The sequence below is a fragment of the Rhododendron vialii genome, chromosome 13a, assembly GCF_030253575.1.
Source record: "Rhododendron vialii isolate Sample 1 chromosome 13a, ASM3025357v1".
In the NCBI taxonomy this organism is placed as follows: domain Eukaryota; kingdom Viridiplantae; phylum Streptophyta; class Magnoliopsida; order Ericales; family Ericaceae; genus Rhododendron; species Rhododendron vialii.
The window spans coordinates 25503645-25525462 of record NC_080569.1 but is presented as its reverse complement, the minus strand read 5'-3'; the positions used below and the strand labels follow the sequence as shown (position 1 = coordinate 25525462).

Below are 21818 nucleotides of genomic sequence, written 5' to 3'. Positions count from 1 at the left end.
TTTGGAAATTTACTGCTTCCATGGTTTCGAACGTATGCATGTTAGTCATTCAGCTGTGAAAGAATTGATCTTGAGAGAAATTTGGGATTATGAATATCGTGTTGTCTCTGAGGTTGAAATTTCAGCTCCTAATCTTCAGTCATTGCAGATTTTAGGATGTTTAGGGAGGACTACTTGTCGGCTGCTTGATGTGTCGTCTCTGGTTGACGCCACGCTCAATTTTGACTTGATAAGGCCTGGTGAGGACAGCGATGATGATAGCGACCTTGACAGCAAAGATGAAAGTGACGTTGACGGCGAGGATGGTTATGAAAGTATTCAAAAGGTTTTAAGGGGGCTTCTCGAGAGCCTTGTTCACGTAAAGAACATTACTTTAGGTACTTGGGCTGTACAGGTTGGTGTTTTCACAATCATGTCCTTGTTGAATTGAGCTATACACACAGTCACAGAGATTCTCTTGTATGTTTATGGTAACATTTCCTTTATAGATAACCGGAAATGAGTCATGTGACTAATAGATTAGGCCTTCTACTCTATCTAATGTAAGGCATTTTTTTTTTTCCAAACAAAAAAGAATTGGGAAAGACTCATGGGAACCATTGAAGCCGACGAAATTAGTAATACTATCCGTCAATGTATTAAGCAATATAATAGAAAAGTAAAGTCTGTAAGTACCAGTATGTACTTAAAAGTAGGCGATGGTATTGCTCGTATTCATGGTCTTGATGAATTAATGTGTAGGTGAGTTAGTAGAATTTGAAGAGGGTACAATTGGGTTGCCAGTTTGAGTTTAAACCTTGACAGAGAAGTGCACAATTTCTTTGTGTCGGAATACTTGTTAGGTGTTTCAAGAATTCGGTTGTTATTGTACTAAGAAATACTTCTATTTGCATTTCAAGCCAGCAATGTTTGTGCATAGAAGTTAATATATAATAGATAGCATTAGTCTGTAGCATAATTAGTGCACATAAAGAAGTTAATATGTTGGTTTTCTTGTTTTTGACTTTTGTGGTTGTCTATCTTCTGCTGCAATATGTTTTCATGGTCTTGGAGGCAAGTGGAAAAGCAGATGTTTATATGGTATCACAGCCGACTTGAAAGATGTTTAAGTGTTTATACTAAAATGCTTATGAGATCATTTTTCTCTGGCCATGTAATTGTTTTGGGTAGCACTCATAGAGGATAAGGTGAGAAAAATAGATTATGGAGGTTTTGCTCATCTATCGTTAATCAGCCAATGTAGGAGTTAGGAGGAGTGAAATGATTACGATAAATGGTAGCCCTAAAGGGAGGGGTAGACCACTTTTGACATTAGAGGCGATAGTTCAAATGGATCTAGGCTTTTTGGATATCACGGGACATATTTCCTCGAAAGACCTCAATGGAGAAAACGTAGTTAGGTAGCCAACCCCAATTGATTGGGACTGAAAGCTCAGCTTTGTTAGGTGTGGTAAGTAATTGACTTAGACCAATATTTAAAGTGGTCAGCTATGTCATACTTCTTTCTCTGTATAACCAACTTTATCTGGTCAACCAGATAGGAAGATATGGATTCGAGCCATTTTAGTGGAAAAAAAAGCCTACAGAGTACTGGCCTTCTTCATGTTTTTGTGTTAGCGCTGTTCCTCTACCAATGACATGCTCCTGGTGACATGAGATCACTCCCTTTGCCCTCAATAAACTCGTAAGCAATCATGTTGAATATATTCTCCTATTACTAACTCCGAAACCAACCTTGCTGTTAAGAAGTTTGTTGAACTGCCCAGTATTGAAAATGAGAATGAGATCACCGTGTAAGTTCCCTATATCCTGCGTTAGATTTTGTGCACAATGAGGTTTATTGGAGGAATGCATGACGCTTTATTACAATCAACCATATTATTAGGTTTACCGTTTTATCCCTATCCAGTCTCTTTAGTACTGCGCTACTTACTCCAGTTAAGGACTGAAACATGGCCTGAAAACTAAGCTACGAAATCCATGGTATTTTTGTCTGTATATGCATATAGCTCTTATTGTTGTGTCTGTTGAATGATCTTCTTGAATCTCATAATTTTTTTTTGGCCTGCATCTTCTAGGTGCTATCAATAATGGAAGCCAAAGGTTTGTGCTCTCCCGTATTAATGAAGTGCAAATGTTTAAAGCTAGATACGCCTATCTTCAAATCAGTCTCCCCTGGGATAGCTAACCTGTTGGAAAGTTCGCCAAATCTGGAGACGTTGGTCGTCACAACCATGTCCTCTTCCAGTTACTACGAGGTGTGTTTTCTCCCAATCTGTTATTTATTCATTACTTCATGAGGTATGTGGAGCATAAATATGTCCTGTTGTCTTTCTTAGTTTCTTTATCTTGCTTGTTGCATTTCTAGTGTTCAGTTGTTGCTAAAACTGTAGGGGGGCCTCTCTGTAGGAAGAAGCCATTTCTCGAGAGTGGAAGTGGTTATATTGAATTGTTTCTCCATCGCGTTTATGTTGGTGTTAAGCTAGCATTCTTTTTTCGCCGATACACCAAACACAGGTAGAAAACCTAGCCACTTGCCCAAAATGGAACACCTTCCAGAGCAGAAAACATCATACCTAGCTATGCAAAGAAAATTGCTCCCAGCTCGAAAGCCTCGGCCAAACAGAACACTGACTCTATCTTCTACTAATGTGAGAAAGGTACACAACCTAAATTGCTACTCCCTCCTTCCCATAAAGTTAGTCCCCTCCAAAAAGACGTGCAATTTCCGAATTAGAAAAGAAGGTACTTTCGAGCGTAATTTTTCAAATTTCTTTGCACCAAATTAAAGAGCTAGTTGAGATCTTTAATTTGGTGCAAAAGAAATTAAAAATTATGCACAGGTGTACCTTATTTTTTGATCTGAAAATTGCACGCCTTTTCGTAGGGGACTAACTTTATGGAACAAAGGGAGTATGCTACATAGACTCTTCTATACTTAAAAAATCAATCAGACACCCTAGGATCAAAGATGGTTATGGGGTTTGTTTCTGACATGTTTAACTAAATATTCACCTAGCAGGCTAGAAAGCATGTTTCATAATCCAAAAGCGCCATAAATTGTGTATGGAGCTGGCATATTATGCAAGAAATGCCTTAAAACATTTTGTAGGCACCATTTATCTAAAAAATATAAACAAATACTTGGGAATATGAATGTTTTGGCATGTCCCGAGTCCTTGAGATGAAAATTTAAAATTAGATGGATCCGACACTTAAGACATGTAAATGTATCAAAGCTATATCGTAAACTGAGGTGGCGAGGGGCCGCCTCCCTTTCCTTGATTTGATGAACTTGATTGTTTTTCCTAACGTTTCACACTGAGATGGTTTGGCTTGATAGGAATTAACTCTTTCTTTAGCTACCGTGAGGCTTGTAATCTTTCCCTCCAATTTCCTCGCTATTTAAAGAAGGATAAACTATAGAAGATTTTCCTCAATAGGCAGCATAACATTGCACCAAATTGAGACTAGCAAACATGTTAATGCTGCAATCAGTGTCCCCATGTTAATATATACGATCCTGTGGAATTATCATTGCTGTTGCTTTGTGATCCACACTTTTCCCAGCTACCTTTGATTGCTCACCATTTGATTTACGGCCATGTCTTCCGTCTCGATTCTTGACTCAATGGAGGTTTAGGGGAAAGTGGCAACAATATGCCTAAAGGAAGTACAGGAAAAATGGTTTTGTGTTTGTTATTCATGGGAGCTCCACTTAATTTTCATAAGACCCATACACTAGATCGGGAAAGAAGATCTTGGAACATCCGAATTAGCTTGAATATCCGTAAATAAATATGAGCAAAGTGATTATGCTTTTGCTTGAGTGGGTTTATCAAGGTATAGAGGATCACCATTTTTACGGGCCACAAAACTCGGCCCAAATGTCTAGGCCAAACAAAACACCCACATAATCTCCTATCAATATTCTAAAAGTCGCTAGGCGTTAGTCGGGCAGTCGGCCACTTTCGAGCGATTAATCAGATTAATCGGTGCATATTAATTAGTAATCGGCTATTAATCGTTAGTCGGACGGTCTCAGACCTAATCGGATAGGCCCTGCCAGCGATTAATTGTCCATTAATCGCCGATTAGTTCCTTGTTTTAGAACACTGTCTCCTATACATAAGAGGGTGGTCCATAACCAATTGCTATGTTCCATCTACTCTTGTAAATTTGTGAAGTACCCTATCGGACTCTCGAAACTTGGACACAATCTGGGACCTTGCCCAACATGTTTTGTCAGATATTCACCAAGCAAACGTATTTCACATCCTAGAAAACATATTTCCTCAAAGTAGTAGTGTTGACCCGCCACTTGATCCATCCAACTTGTGGAAAGTTGATGTCAGATTTTGCTCCACCTGTGACAATTGAAGTTAATCTGAGATATTGGTTCTCCCTGGATCGAAACAACCAGGTTTAGGTTTAATGAGGTGAATCATGCCACACAGAAGCATGCAATTCCCGGTAAAGGTAAACAAGAGCGGTCCGTACCATACCACTCCCACGGTAAGGAGTACAATTTCAGAAGCTATCAGTTTCATAGAGCATCATAAAACATCTGCATGTGCATGGCCTAGGCATTAGCATGGCTTTTAGGACGAACTAAGTCCTGTTTGATGTCGCCCTTGAGAAGTCTAGTTTATCATCGATATGGACATTCACGCCTTTTAAACACTCCTGACACATCTGTCCAAGCCACATCCACTTGGGGAACGTATGACAGTTCGATCATTACGAGATTTTGCCGGCATTAAAACCAGACGAGTCGAGCACATATGTTACAGATTATATCAAATATTTTCAGAATGCCTCTGAATGTCAAATATAACAATTACATGATGTTCCTGAGTCTCATGTCAAGTTTTGTTTGAAACAGAGCTCGATTATTATATTATCAGATACAAACTTGGTGAGAACACGCTGTTTTCTATCGCGATCATCCAGATTGAATTTCTCTGATCTGTCTGTTGATATTTTTGTCCTTATGATTACGAACCCCCGATAAAATTTCATTGCAATCAAACATTGTACTATAGGGAGATCACACTTATCAGTTTGATCAATCGACAATCGAATGATCGATTCCTCAATGATCAAGGGATAAATTGGGAAAGCAGACACCACTAGTGCGTCAAGAACGTTTCAAAACCTTTGGGTGACCTCCTGAATATTTTTCATTTACCTTGTCTGGGATGCATTTTTGGACGTCGGAGCGCGAACCGTGAGCATTTTGCCACGTGGAAGGGCTTGCCTGTGCCCCTTGGTAGAGGAAGGGTGCCACGTGGCAACCATTGAAGTTTGCATGCGCCTCCGGGGAGGCGCAGGGTGCCACATGTTATCGTCCGGGAGGAGCCAAGTCTCACGCTCCCAGACCACGAATTTTCGCTTGCCCGGCGAGCATGCTTACTCCTCCCAAGCGGCAAGGGTATCTTAGGGACCAAGGCAGCTAATTGAAGATTGGCACGTAGGGCTATAAATGAGCTGAGCAACTTGTGAGCAGCTCGAAACTTGGCTCAAGCAGAGCTCGTTCAAGATCGACTAGGATGCTAAACGAGCGAGCTCGAGCCTAACATTTTAGCTCATTAGATAAACGAGTTGAGCTAGAGCTATTGAAAGCTCAGCTCGAGCGGGCTCATGAGCCGAGGCATATATACTATATGTACATATACATATGAATGGACAAGAGGAGCCAAGTGTCAGTGCCTTGGGCATTGAGCTATGGTTCAAGAGCTTAAGGGGAGTGGAAGGTTTTATACAGAAAGGAGTGGCTAGTGGGTTTCTTTGTTCTTCGATGTGGGAACACGACCAAACTACAAAACTTGCATTGAGAGAACATATAAATAGAGAACACGCCTCTCGTTCTAGACCGACTCTGCATGTGGCGAGCCTACGTGAGCCGAGCTCGAGCTGGATCAATAATTTGTGAGCCGAGCTCAGGCCTAAATGAGCTGACCATATTCGCAGCGAGCCGAGCTCAAGCAACCTAAAGTTCGTCTCGGCTCGGCTCGATTACACCCCTATCGGCACGTGTCCATTCTTGCGCCTTCCAAGAGGCGCAGGGAGCTGATTTTCGCCAATAAAAAGGCCCCCCCCTCCCTCATTCTAAATCCATCTCTCATGCATTCAACAAATCAGCAAAACTGTAAATAAAATGTCTTAGCCTTTAATAAGCTTCCGAAACCCTGCTAAAAAGCATAGAAAAAGACCTAAAAAATTCTCGTAGTCGAAAGCCTGCAATTTTTTTTTTACTATAGCTATCCTTCACACTTTCTAAGCCGTAGTTTCGCCTGCTTTTGGGTAAAACCCCGAGCAATTCTCCTTTCTATATTCTGTAGACTTCAGCTGATGTTTTCCGAGCCATTTTTCAGTTCCAGCTAGAGTCTGCCCGACTTCTGCCGACGTCTTCCGAGCCATCTCCTAACTAGTGTCTGAGTTCTTCTAGACTTCTGCCATTGTTTTCCAAGCGATCTCCCAGGATCTGCAGGAGTTCTGCCCGACTTCCACCAACGTTTTTCAAGCGATCTCCCATTTCCTTCCGGTAGCCGGCAGTAGGGGCGGAGCTGTAGCGAGGCTGGTGTGGCCCCCACTCCACTCATTTTTCTTAAAAGCTAATATTAGGTATATGTCTAGACAATTTGGTATAAATTTGTATATGAGGATCTTGTAATCTACAGTTTAATCTAGGTTGTATTTAAATCTTATTATATCATCCTCTGAAGGTTATATCATCTTCTAGAACTATGTACCTGTTTATTTCAATTACCCAAGAAAAAGTATAATAAATTTATATTTTCTTGCTTCATTCGCAAAAATGATCTAAAGATATAGTGTATAATACTAGTGCACAAACAACTTTTTGAATGAAAATTTCTCTCTTTGTCCAGCCCCCCTCGGATCAAAATCTTAGCTCCACCGCCAGAGTTCTGTCCCACTTCTGCCTACGTTTTCTGAGCGATATCTTAGTTCCTGCCGGATTTCTGCCCGATTCCCTGCCAACGATTATGAAGATTATCATATTTATTGTCAGAGCTCTGTTTGACTTTTTACCAATGTTCTAAAAATCACTAGGTGCTAGTCGAGCGGAAAAGGGCCGCCTAGTGCCTAGACGCCGCAGCCTAAGCGCCCAGGCGGGGACTAGGTGCCAAATAGTCGCTACCTAATCTAGGCGGTAGTCGGCCTAGGTTGCCGACTTTTAGAACACTGTATTTTACAACAACTCCGGACTCTTTTACCATATTTATAAGCCTGAGTTTTGTCATATACTTTATATAAATTTCCTCAGTTTTTCCTGAATCAACCATCGAGACTATTAGATTGTTAACCACCAATTCATCTAAAAGCTTAAGCTGTTAGAGAGAGGGGCAACTTTATTATTTATACCTTCAACACGCCCCCTCACGTGTAGCCAGGCTCTCCTCCATAAGCGGGCTAAACACGTGTAAATATTTTAACATTAGGTAGGCGGTGAGGTTCGAACACAGGATTTATTGCCTGCTCTGATACCATATTAGATTGTTAACCACTAACTCATCTAAAAACTTAAGCTGTTAGAGAGAGGGGCAATTTTATTATTTATACCTTCAACAGAGACAACGCAAGTAAATTTAAGTCTTAGTTTAACATTGTGCATAGTTTCTAGCTATGCCTTGAGATTTGTAGCTTAGCTAACTCTGGACAAAGTGGATATTGACAACTTGTTACACTTCTCGATGCGGATTAGAAAACCCCAAGAAAGACATTTTCAACTTTTCAAACTCTTTCCAAAAACCTCGTTAATTGAGAGATCTTTTAAAAAAGTATCTGTGTCCAAATTACATCCGACCTAATTCTACTTCTCTGGAGATACGTAGACAGCCTTTATGTCGGCTCAGTCGCACTTTAAAAACCCTAAGAAACTTTTGTTAAATACTTGTATTAACTTTCACCCAAAAAAGGTTCCTAACTACGTTTGACCTGATTCTCCTACATGCTTTTCAAAACCCGTAAACAAGATTTTCATAAATCCCCTCCCTTGAAACTCCGGATGACCTGACTTTTCATTGTATTATAAACAAACCCTTGTCATGGCCATATTTCATTATTTCTCATGAAATATGTCATTAAGAAAATCGAGTACCGAAAGGGCAATATGAGGTGCCTAACACCTTCCCCACTCCACTATGCAGTGTAAATCATCGAATCCATCTTTCTAGTTTCGTGGACCACAAGACCGGGAGTTACTTCTAAACCGGATCTTGCATCCATATTTTAAAAATGAAGTCATTAGGCTCGTGAAATTGCTTGCTTTTGAAAATACTTGAATAATTCTGAGGATAATTCAAGACGCGACACTTGTACTAGGTGGGTCAGGTCATCCCACTCTTTCCATCTGTACTAGCATATTGAACCAAGATGCACAGTGGTGACTCCAGGACTTTGGGAGCATGAGGTCATTCATAAACACCAATACTCTTACTAATTAATTAAATATAAATCTTTTTTATAACTCGGGGTGTTCGGGCCAGTTTACACGCACCTCGACTAATTCCCGGGATCTAATTCTATTGTCCACTAGCGGAGACTCCGATTAAACTCGAGGCAAAGCCCCGTATGGAATGGCCGCATGGAAGTTGATAAAATTTGAGACGTTTTGAACTTGAGAGCTTAGGAAAGAGCAAACCCGTATATCTCAACCTTGACAATTACGTCAACCCCTTGGAGTTCTATTAACAATTATAAATTGGAGAAAAACATCCATGGTAATGACAATTAAATATCTAATTTAAATTTTTGTGTAATTTGGTCACTAAAAGACAAGAAGAGTGCATTTATCAAACAAGGGAGTGTGAAAATCATTTTCCTTAATTTTTTGTGGTATTTCTAAAATTTATCTAGTGTGGCGTCAATATCAAATTTTAATGGAGTCATTTATTAATTTGGACAAAATTTAATATTGCAATAGTAAAAAAAAAAAATCCCATGGGTTCACCGACCCCACACCCTCAAGTGTGGCGTCGCCACTGTCATCAAATGTTTGCTTCTTGGTTATTCCTAATTTTGGATGATCACTCTAGCAAGAGTACCACCTTGACTATTACTAAACTTACATTCCATGTATTGTGCTTCTCTCCAAGTTTCTTATCTAGCATGAACACCTCTTACAGCTTCATCTACTAAGACAATATCATCCGCAAACGACATGCACCATAGGATAGCATCCTGAATATGTCTACTCAGTTCATCCATAGCCAAGGCAGTGTACTAGAATCACTCATATTCATACTCGGATACATGTCATAAAGATTTAACGGGGTCTTTTAGGCAATGTACTAGATAGTACACTTTTTGTCCTTCAATTATTTAATAGTAGGCTTAATTCTGTTGGAGTTTGTCCTGGGCGGCCTCTCCAATTGGTCTTGAGTTGGATGCTTTAACAAATTTGGTTCACATTTCAAATATTATATTTTTTAACCCAATTTTTAGGATTCAAAAATTACAATCAAACCCAAAATTCGTCCCCAAGCGTGTCGGGTAAGTGTCAGAGCGTATCCAAAACGTGTCCGACTTAAACACACATTTTCACACGTCAGACACGTGTCGGGAATGTGTCCGAGCGTTTCCATGTCCGGCACGTATAGGATACCGATTTGGAAGGCTCAAAAACGTGTCTATGCTTCTTAGATGGAGGAGAGGAAAAAGAGATGTACATGTGGTGATTCTTTGCGGTAAAGGGCCTTTTGATCCAAATGCTAGGGAATTTTATGCATCATGGCACCCACAATTCCAGTTGTGGCATTGGCGCCACCCAAAAATTTAGCTTGTGCCTAATCTTGCCCCCGCTGAACTAAAATCCTGGCTCCGCCACCTCCTATTCCCCCTGATTGACCACACCATCACAACCACCTGAGGGCACTAGTAGCAAGGGAAAGGTTAAAGTAGGGGCCATTACAGTGTCAGTAAACGAACACAGTTGAAAGCCCTATTCTATGAAGCACAGGTACTCTGAAAATGGTGCCGTACAAGTACCGGGTACGGCAAAAACGCACCTGGTACTTTTGGGTTTTTGGGTACGGCAATGGTACTCCGTGGGTACGGCAATGGGTACTTTTGGGCATATTTTTAATGCTTTTAAAACTTCAGGGGTTTCGGGTGTATCAAGTCAAAATTGTTGGCCATAATGTGCAATTCCTCATTGATAAACCAGCGATCTAGGGCTTAAATGAGAGCACCCACAACTCCTCCATCATTCTAAACCAGAGACTGAATCTTCTCTATCTTATCCGCCGATCTTCCTCCAGCGACTCCGACTCAGGCAGCCACAATTTCTCTCTCTCTCTCTCCCACCCAGTACCCTCCTGTTGGTCAAGTTGATATGGCTAAAATAACAAAAAGGGGTGAAGGGGCTAAGGGAATTAGCTTTTGTTATACACTTCCATTGGTAATTATATCCAACACTGAAGCATGCCAAAAAATAAAAATATGTACCCGTACCCTACTTTTGGTTTTTGCCATATCCCGCATCCGTACTGTACCCCGTACCCACACCCGTGCTTCATAGGCCCTATTGTTTTAGGTTACCATCCAACATTTAACTATACACTAACCGCAGAATGCAGCCACGGACACTAATAAAGAAAAGCGGGTATTGCTTGATACTCACCATCACAGCAACCTGAAAAATGTCCTTGTAAAGGGCCATTGATGATTTGTAGACATTTCCATCATTTCTTGGAGTGGAAGAGGTCATTCTTCGCTAAAGTTGCTTTGATGCGCTCAAACTTTTGGAATATCTTTTGCTACTTGGAGAATATCAGACTAATGTGCTCTTCATCTGCAGTACTACGGGGACAAACTCGCCGAACTTTGCAAGTTTAAGAAACACCACTATTGGCAATCGCAAAAGAGGACTTTCAAGTGTTTGACACTGCATCTCAAGAAAGTTAAGTTTGCTGGTTTAAGACGGTATAAATATGACTACGAATTTTCCTTTGTACGATTTTTGCTCAAGAATGTGAGGGTTCTGCAAAGTATGGTTATCTGTACGCCTAGTAAAGATGATAGAACACCTCCGGAATTCTACCAAGCAGTTCAAAAGCTTTTAAGCTTTCCAAGATCATCTCCCAATGCAGTGGTTGTGTTCTCTTAGTGGGATGAACTACTGAATTAATTTCACTACTTCTTCATCTCCTCCTTTTGTTTTAGCGCTAGTGATGTCTTTCGACTTTCTTTTGTCGCACAGGTTGCATAGCTAGTGGATATCCTAGTAATGTGAACAGGTTGAACTTTAGTAGTAGACAGGGTTATTTTGTAACGTGCAAGTGTTTGTGAGATAGTGTTTGTCTCTGTGCATGGGTTGAACTTCTTGATTAACAAGTTATGTATGAAGGATTTATATCTATGCCAATTTTAAGAAAGGTTGTGCCAATATGCAGGACTAGGAGATGGTGGAAATAAGGGTGATATTATTCAACTAAAAGTTTATTCCATTCAGCTGAATCGACCTTGTTTCTGATTGCATCCTAAAGTTGTTGGCCTGGCAGGAAATGGCACTACATCTGGTAAGGGTTCAAACTCGCACTCCTAGTCCACTCCCCTTTCTCATAATAGAAAAGATTTGGTATTTTCTCAGATAAAAAAAATTTCTTATGTGGTCCCTGCATGGACATGCCTTGGTATTGCTACATGTGTTGTGTGATAAACATTCGTGGGCAGAATTGAGGTAAACATTCATGTATTGACAACCTTAATTCTTATTCATTTCCTGTTTTACCACCTTTTAATCATTATTAAAAGTGAAATTTTCAACTCAAGAATAACTCTTTGTTAGGGTTCGCAATGTGGCATTAATGGAAGGCTATGTCACAATAATTAGATGATCGAATGTGGGTCGTTAATTTATTTATTTTATTGGTTGTGATAGAGGTGTGAAGTATCGGGCACTAATGCTACATGGGAGGAAAAAGATAAGATACCGGCATATCACCTTATGAATTGTTCTTTAGAGATGTAGGGAAAAATGAAAGTTTGGTGAGCATTGGAAAGTGGTGATTAAAATTGCATCTGTTTTTTTTCCATCATCAATAAATTGCATCTCATTATCATCACTGTCGCTTTTCACAAGAAGTGATATTACGCACAAGACAAATGACCTTGGCTGGTAAGGACAGTGTATAATGCGAAAGCTACGATCACATAAGAGTTTAAGCAGGCCATACAATAGTTCGAGCATTATTTGATGAGTTGGGTAAAGTTGATTTTGCTAGAATGCGATGGAAATGGCTGTTTGACTCATTTGTTTTTTTGCACACCCTTCAATTGCTTTAATCAAGAGTCATCTGTATATCTTTATGATGGATTTCATCCATATGTTGAATTGCATATCTTACTCATTTAATAAGATATTCATGACCCCAAAAAGTGGGCAAGATGAATACTTACGTGGGATGGAGTTTGAGGATGGATATTAAAAAACTCCTATAATTAGATGTCATTGCTTAATATCTCCCGTTGCTTGATTTGGAGAGAAAGAGGAGAGAAATAGAAAATTTTAAAACTGTGCACACTACAATTTTCTCTAATTTTCCTCCCATTCTTTTCTTTTATTTTCTCCCCTTTCCTCAACACAACAACGGATGGGGAATCTGCAGCTACAAACTAAAGCAGAAGGGAGCTTATTGTCATTTCCTAAACCCGAGGGGAAGTATTTGTTATTATTAGAAACTTTGGGGAGGTCAGAGTAATTTACCCTTTTGAAATTGACGCTTCGATGTGACTTATTTTTTGGCGGGCAACCAACAGTTTTTGAATTTCGATCGGTCTTCTTCCTCATTTTAAAAGATGATACCCCCACCGAAACTCACCCACCGCACGCGCGCTGGCCCACTTCGGTCACCTGACGGTCGATTCGAGCCGTCCAAAAATTCTAAGAAATAAACCGAGTGGGCCCACGTGAGAATCACCGGCATCCGACATGTGTAAGTGCTCAAACCAATCTTCTATTTTTTAACGTCTCAGATCATCTGATTTTTGGAAGTTCTGATTGAGCACCTATACAAGTCGGATGCCGTTGATTCTTGCGTGGGCCCACTCGGATTACTTTTTTAGAATTTTTGAATGGCTCGGATTGGCCGTCCGGTGGCCGGAGTGGGCCCGGCGCACGTGCGGTGGGTGAGTTTCGGTGGGGGTATCATTTCCGATTTTAAAAAAGCTAGCTTTTCAGAACAGTAATCCTGAAGCAGAAGAAGAGTTTGAAAACCATGTCATCGCGAAGCACAATTCCGTAAGCGAAAACGAAAGCGACAATTCCGACGTCCGTCCCACGGGGAACGGAGCATTATAGTCTTCGATTCCGAACCCAGTGAAAACTCTGATTTCGACCGTCGCCGTGGAAAAAGAAACAGACACGTGAGCCTAGTTACCGACCAATCATTGCCGAAACAGCGGAGGAGTGGTAGGACAAGGAAACCGGCCGTCGATCTAATCATTGCATTGCCTGACTCTTTACTCCTCTCTCCTTCTTACCAATCGGAGACGCTATCAAAACCCAGGTTTTCTCCAAACGATGGCAATACCTGTGGACTAACTCCACGTCCCTCGTTTTCCGTCTCCTTTTATCCGATACCTTTGACAAAAGCGCTTGTGACTTTGTTACCTTTGTTGACAAAACCCTAGTTCTCTGCAATTGTTCTAAGCTCAAGAAATTGGGAGTTCAGTTTGCATACGCGCATTGAAGTCTCCGATTCCGAACCGAGTGAAAACTTTGATCCCGACTGTCGCCGTGGAAAAAGAAACAGACAAGTGACGACGAATCATCACCAAAACGGCGGAGGAGTGGTAGGACAAGGAAACCGGCAGTCGATCTAATCGCTGCATTGCCCGACTCTTTACTCCTTCACGTTCTGTCCTTCTTACCAATCGAAGATGCCGTCAAAACCCAAGTTTTATCCAAACGGTTGCAATACCTATGGACTTACTCCACATCCCTCGTCTTCCGTCTCCTTCGTTTTGATTCCCTTCACAAAAGCGTTAGTGACCTTTGTTGACAAAAGCCTAGTTGTCTGCAACTGTTCTAAGCTCAAGAAATGGGGTTCCTTTTGCATACGAGCCGGATTATGCTTCCAATGTCTATCCGTGGACTCGATTCGCAGCAAGGAAAGGAGCGGAGGAGCTTCAACTCGACTTCAAGGAGTCACCGTACGATTTTGATGAGGTTGATAATTACTTGCTACCAGAGCAGTATATATTAATTGGTCGTTTAAAGCATTGCAGTTTTCTATGTGCAATGTGATTCCCAAAGGAGTTGTTTGTTGGAATTCGCTGAAGAAATTTACGATTAGGTATGCGAATTTGAGTGAATATGTGATTCAAAAGATATTAACGGGTAGTCCTGTGTTGGAGATTATGGAGCTGTATTACTTTTATGGTTTCAGTCGTTTGCATATCAACAGTGCGAGTGTGAAGAAATTGATACTGAGACATGCTTGGGATGAGGTCGAAGAAGTAGTTGAAGAATATCGAAGTGACGGTGGTGGACACCTATCTTTGTTGGAAATTTCAGCTCCTCATCTTTATTCGTTGGAGATTTCTGATGGTTTAGGTGATAAAATTTATCGGCTTGGCAATGTATCATCGTTGGTTGATGCTAATCTCAATTTTCTCGAGTGGTTTCAATTTCATCAATCTGAATAAGATGTTTATGATATATATCCAAATATGTTAAGAGGACTTCTCCAGAGCCTTGTTCATGTAAAGAAGATTACTTTAGGTACTTGGGCTATACAGGTTGGTCTCTTGACAATCCTTTGCTTTTACTACCCTTTAATTCTATGTGGTTCATATCTTAACTGATTATTGAAGTGTTTCCGGACCCTTTTTTTGTTCCAACGAATCATAGATAAAATGATTTATCTAATTTGAACTTAACTGATTATTGAAGTGTTTCCGAAGTTTGCAACTTTGCTAGTAACATTTGTTCTAGTTTGTTGGTTGAGATAATACAAGTTTTTGTTTAGAATTAGAAATTCGTATTCGGAGCTGAACCATGGAACACCAATTGAATACAGCAATCTTAGATTATATCTCAAGTTAGGAAAGGATCAAAATAACCTCCTTCAACGGTCAGAGATCTTTTCATCCATGACTTGTCAAAGTCGTGGAACCCGGATTCGAATGATTCAATTCATTGCAAGTCTTTCTGTTATTTAACGAACTTATTAGAAAATTTTTTTTTTTCCAGAGAGCATCTCCGGCTCTTATCCAAATTCAAATCTGAGTAAAATCACTCAAAACACATCTTCATCCTCTACCCAAACCCATACAAAGTTTCAAAATTTTCACCAAATCATGGGAGAACCAAACCCAATATCACTAATTTAATTGCAACAGCTATATTTTTTGGTGGTAGGCGGCGGCGGCGGTTTTTGGCGTAAAGTGATGGTCAACAGTCAGAAAATCAGATATGGGCTTCTCACGGTTGTTTTCCAGTGGTGGTGGTTGGCCAAGGCTTATCTGAGATTCGAAGTTATAAATCTCTTTTGAGATTCGGGTTAGTTACTGGTGGTGGTGGTGGTGGTGGCTCCTGGAGGTGGAGGCTTCCTTGTGTTGGCATTGCTGGCGGTGGTGAGGGAGCTGATCATTTAGGGGATAGGGAGGGTTTGAAAGGAGATAGAGGAATAAATATATTTTTGAAGCAAACTTTTTTTGGTAAATTATGGCTTATGATTGAAGTGGATGTTATCAAATAGTAAAAAAGCTTTTACTCAACTTTAAATTGAGTAAGAGCCGGAGATGCTCTTATAGAATCACCTTTCTTTTGTTTTATCTTCTCATAATAACAATTTGCCCAAATAAAAAAGAATAACGCATATATAGATTTCACATGCAATTAATGTCTTCTATGTACGTATATATATTGAATGACCTCTTACACATATCCGAATTTTGTGTGCCAATCTATACTACATAATAGGCAAATGTAGTTTTAAAAATTAATAAAATCAGGCCATCTCCTTCATTCTCTCTTCTATATGATATTCTCCCAATAAAATTCATTTTACTTATTTTTTCCCCCCTAAACTTTGCTAAATACAAGAAGTTAAATATAAAAGGTTAGAAAAAGCATAAATTTTTTACATTTATTGTTAAATTATAAATCAATGATGAATAAAAATAATATAACAAAACTTTACCCGTAGCTATAAATACCATTAAGCATAATATAATTATTTTCCTTTCCTCTATGCATTCAGAGAATTTTTTGTGCCGAGTAGGTATATCCCACGTGGTATTCATTCGGCACATTGGGGTCGATCCCTCTCTCTCCTCTCACCTCAACACCTTCTCTCTATTTTCTCTCTCTCTCTCTCTCTAAATCCGAGCTGTACGGCTTGGATGGGCCGGAAAATTGAGAAAAACTAGTTGAATAAATTTTGAAAGGAGCCACACAGATTTCTGTGCACAGATCGTGCACAGATTTTAATGTGGGGCCCATTACAGATCCCACACAAATAATCTGAGTCGTTTATTAAATGTAAAACATTTTTTCGAGTGTCCATGCGAAAAATCAACTCAATCCGATACATATAAAGGCTCGATTCAATCGTCTAACTTTTCATTCAGATTTCAGGATAATGAAAAGTTAAATAATTGGATCGAGAGCTTATAGGTATCGGATTGAGCTGATTTTTTTTTGGGGGACTCTTAAAAAAATATTTTACATTTAATGAGAGGCTCGAATCATTCGTGTGGGACTCATAGTGGGCCCGACAAGTCTGTGTGAATAGACTTTCTGTTTCGAAAGACAAGTTGATAACAACGCAGCCTTAAAGCATGATAGAAATTTGAACAGTTCCACAGTGAAGGAAGCCGACGCTCGTTCTCCTCCATAGTTGAAAACCCACGTCGACCCGAAGCACCGAAAGCGGTAGTGATTCAGGTAGGGCTGCAAACGATCCGAGCCGCTCGCGAGCGGCTCGGAGCTCGGCTCGATAACGGCTCGGCTCGGCTCGGTTCAAGACAAAAACGAGCTGAGCTCGAGCTCGAGTCCTGGGCTCGTTTCATAAACGAGCCGAGCTCGAGCTAGTCGAAACTCGGCTCGAATTGGCTCACGAGCTTGATTATATAATATATTTATATTTATTTATATATATATTTATATATATTTGTTTCATAAACGAGCCGAACGAGCCGAGCTCGAGCTTCGTAAATACCTATCGAGCCGAGCTCGAGCTCGAGTTCTGCAGCTCGTCACGAGCTCGAGCCGAGCTCGAGCCAACTAAATTTTTGCCGAGCCGAGCTCGAACACTCTAAAACTCGGCTCGGCTCGGCTCGTTTGCAGCCCTAGATTCAGGTCACAGTCGTAGCCAAGATTCCGACGACAACGTCGAAAGCGATAATAACGACTCCGGCTACAGTCGCAGCCATGATTCCGACCACCACGGTCGAGATAACGACTCGAGTCACTCGACCATAGTTTTAAATATCGGCTGATACGGTTCGTATCGGCCGGTTCGTACCGGTATTTGAGAGTTTCGGTTCGGATATAGGCCGGTATAACAGGAAGACTGAAATTCGCAGGTGAACCGGCCGATTCCCGATACGTATCGGTATGTAACCGATTTATGGACCGGTTCGGCCAGTTCGGCCAAAAAAAAAAAAAAAAACAGAGCTCCTCAACTCCTTCCACTTTTCACAGCTTTTTCCCTAAAATTTTGGATCTCACCAGCATTCATATAGTGGGAGCTCTTCATATGGTAGTAATCCTACGGTCAGAGAACCATCAACACATGGGTATTCACAACAACAATCCGATAGTAGCGGCACCACCAATAATTTTGACAGAAAGTCTGCTTGCACAGCAAAGGCTGCACAGCAGTCGTGCACAGACCAGTTTTGTGTCCGTCTTGGGTCTTACAAAGATGATCGGAGCCGCTCATTTTGTTCAAAATACTTCGTTTATGGTCCCTGTAAAAAATCATCTCAATCTGATATCGGGAAGGGTGTTTACGAATCATCTAACTTTGCTTCAAAATTTAGGCTAAATTTTGAAGCAAAGTTACAAGATTCGTAAACACCTTTCCCGATATCCCGATATCAGATTGAGGTGATTTTTTATAGGGACCATAAACGAAGTATTTTGAACAAAATGAGCGGCTCCGATCATCTTTGCGAGACCCAAGACGGGCACAAAACTGGTCTGTACATGGCTGCTGTGCAAGTAGCAGCGTTGTAATTTTGAGCATTGTAATTTCACCAATAACTTCTACGGATATCTATTTGGAGTTGTTGGGCAAAATAGTCATGGTGATGATCAATTTAATGAGGAATATGTAGATCCTTCGGTACCTCCACGCCATTCATTTTGGCATTGAAGTTGTATTAGCAAAATTATGTATGACTTAAAAGCTATGAGCTTGAAACTAGTTGTGGCTAGCGATTATATAATGTAAAACCTCTATGATGTGTTTATTTTAATGTTATCATCTTATTTTTGCTATTTATGTCAATTATATCGAAACTCATAATGTTGCATTTTTTTCATATTTGTAAAATCTTATTGACTTGCGGGTTTTGATAAATTATCGAATATTTCACATGAAGAGAATGAGTTATTACATGTCTTAAATTAATTAAAATGTCATAATTTAAGCCAATGTTGGGGGGCAAAAGCCGCAAAAGTATATTTTTCAAGTTTTATACATGTTGCTGATGATTTTTAAAAATTCACGATCGTGACACCCGATTCCCGCGACGTATCACCGATATGTTCCGATACCGATATACCGCGACCGATACCGCAACGGCGACCGATACCGCGACGGCGACCGATACCGGGATTTAAAACTATGCACTCGACCCCAGTTGATGGACCCAGCGGTCACTTTTCCGACGAACCCTCTCCGAAACGGCGTCGCAGAAAAATAACCACCACCGTTGATTGAATCTCTGAGTTGCCTGACTCTGTACTCGCTCACATTCTCTCCTTCGTACCGATTGAAGACGCCATCAAAACCCAGGTACTGTCGAGACAGTGGCAATTCCTTTGGACTTACCTCCCATCTCTCCACTTCCGTTCCTGTTGTTACGACAATTCTGCTATATTTGTTCCATTTGTTGACAAAAACCTAATTCTCAGCAACTGTTCTAAGCTCAAGAAATTCCGCATTGATTGTGATACTAATACTTACCCGCCGGATTTCGAACCCAATGTTAGTTTATGGACTCGCTTTGCGGTAGGTGAGGGGACGGAGGAGCTTCACCATTAGTTCAAGGATATAAATTATTATATGATTGATGAATGCCGTTATAGGTTGCTGCAGCTCTTGTTTACAAATCCGTCGTTCAAAACGTTGCACTTTTGTTTGTGCAGTGTGGTGCCCAAAGGAGCTGTTGCCTGGAATTCTTTAACTAAATTGTGGATCAGGCGTGTGAAGTTGAGTGATGGTGTGGTTGAGAAGATACTAGCGGGTAGTCCCATGTTGGAGTTTTTGAAAATTTACCACTTCTATGGTTTCGATTGTATGCATGTTAGTCATTCAGCTCTGAAAGAAATGATCTTGAGAGAAATTCGGGACTATGTAAGTTATCGTGTTGGCTGCTTGGCTCTGAGTTGGAAATTTCAGCTCCTAATCTTCAGTCGTTGCAGATTTTAGGATGTTTAGGGAGGACTACTTGTCGGCTGCTTGATGTATCGTCACTGGTTGATGCCACACTCAATTTTGGCTTTATAAGGCCTGGTGATGAAAGCGATGATGATAGCGACCTTGACCCCGATGATGGTTATGAAAGTATTCAAAAGGTTTTAAGGGGACTTCTCGAGAGCCTTGTTCATGTGAAGAACATTACTTTAGGTACTTGGGCTATACAGGTTGGTCTTTTCACAATCCTGTCCTTGTTTAATTGAGCTATACACAGAGGCTTTCTTGTATGTTTATAGTAGCATTTCCTTTATAGATAATACAAAATGAGTCATGTGACTAAGCTTGCCAGTTGAGTTTAAACCTTGACGGAGAAGTGCTCAATTTCTTTGTGTCGGAATATTTGTTAGGTATTTCAAGAATTGAGTTGTTATTTTACTAAGAAATACTTCTATTTGCATTTCAATCCAGCAAAGTCTGTGCATAGTTTTGTTAATATATGCAGTAATAGATAACATTAGTTTGTAGCATAATTAGTGCCACAAAGGAGTCCTATGGGTAACTTGCGTAAGTTTGTGAAAATGTTGGTTTTCTTGTTTTTGGCTTTTCTGATTGTCTTTCTTCTGCTGCAAAATGTTTTCGTGGTCTTGGAGGAAAGTGGAAAGTGGAAAGGCAGATGCTTATATGGTACCAAAGCCAACTTGAAAGATGTGTATGTTTATACTCAAAATAGATTATGGCGGTTTGGCTCGTCTATCATAGTTCAACCGACGTAATAGTCAGGAGGAGTGATATGGTTACGGTAAATAGTAGCACTAAGGGGTAGACCAAAGCTGAACTCTAGTTAGGTAGCCAAATTGATTGGGACTCGGAACTCAGCTTTGTTAGGTTTGGTAAGAAATTGAATTAGACCAATATTCTAGAGGTCAGCTATATCATACTTCTTTCCCTATATAACCAACTCATTACGGCCAACCAGATATGGATTTCGAGCCATTTGAGTGGAGAAAAACAGCCTAGAGAGTACTAGCCTTGTTCATGCTTTTGTGTTAGCGTTGTTCCTCTAGCAATGGCATGTTGCTGTTGGCATGAGATCACTCCCTTTACCCTCAACAAACTCGCATGCAATCATGTGGATTGTGGAATATATTCTCCTATTACTAACTCTAGAACCAACCTTGCTGTTAAGAAGTTTATTGAACTGCCCAGTATTGAGAATGAGAATGAGATCACGCTGTAAGTCCCCAATATCCCGCATTAGGTTTTATGCACATTGAGTTCTATTGGAGGAATGCATGCCTCTTTATTATGATCAACCATGTTATTAGGTTTACCGTTTTAAGTATACTTATCCAGTATCTTTAGTACTGCTCGGTTACTCTTACTCTAGTTGAGGATTGAAACATGGTTTGTAAACTAAGCTATGAAACATGGTATTTTTGTCTGTATATGCCAGACACTTATTGTTGTGTTTGTTGAATGATCTTCTTGAATGTGGTAATTTTTATTTTTATTTTTGGCCTTCTGCATCTTCTAGGTACTATCAATAATGGAAGCCAAAGGTTTGCGCTCTCCCCTTTTGAAGTGCGAATGTTTAAGGTTAGATACGCATATCTTCAAATCAGTCCTCCCTGGGATAGCTAACCTGTTGGAAAGTTCGCCTAATCTGGAGACATTCGGAGTCACAGCCATGTCCCCTTCCAGTTACTGTGAGTTGTGTTCTTTCACTATCTTTTACTTATTTGTTCATTACTTCACGAGGTATGTAGAGCATAATATATCCTGTTGTCTCTTGCTTGACTCGTTTCTAGTGTTCGGTGGTTGCTACAAATGTTGGGCGCCCTCTTTATAGGAAGAGACCATTTCTCGCAAGTGGAAGTGGTTATATGTTGAAATTTGAATTATTTCTCCATCAAGTTTTTGATGTTGTTAAGTTAGCTTGGTTTTTTTGGCAACACACCAAACATAGAGAGAGATAAGCAACCATGCCATTATTTCAGGAGATGAGTGAAGAATGGCTTTAGTAACCATGCCATTCAGTCTTATTTGCTAATCAACTGTTTCTAACACATGGTGGTCGCTATAATTTCTTGGGGGCACCTTTTTGACGGAAGAGAGAGATAAACCTCTATTGCACTACTTGTGATTGCAAGTGATTTGTTGAAATCACTTTCCCTTCTTTTAGTGCATAGACAT

At 40.3% G+C, this 21818-nt stretch overlaps 1 protein-coding gene across 1 annotated transcript; it reads left to right on the top strand.

Annotated features, from left to right (window-relative positions):
• Positions 1–34: 34 nt before the first annotated feature.
• On the top strand, positions 35–21474 carry LOC131314046 (uncharacterized). The gene is made up of 4 exons (XM_058342542.1): positions 35–394; positions 2079–2258; positions 19631–19852; positions 21160–21474. The coding sequence occupies exons 1-4, from the start codon at positions 35–37 to the stop codon at positions 21472–21474; spliced, it is 1077 nt and encodes a 358-aa protein (XP_058198525.1).
• The last annotated feature ends 344 nt before the right edge of the window (positions 21475–21818 follow it).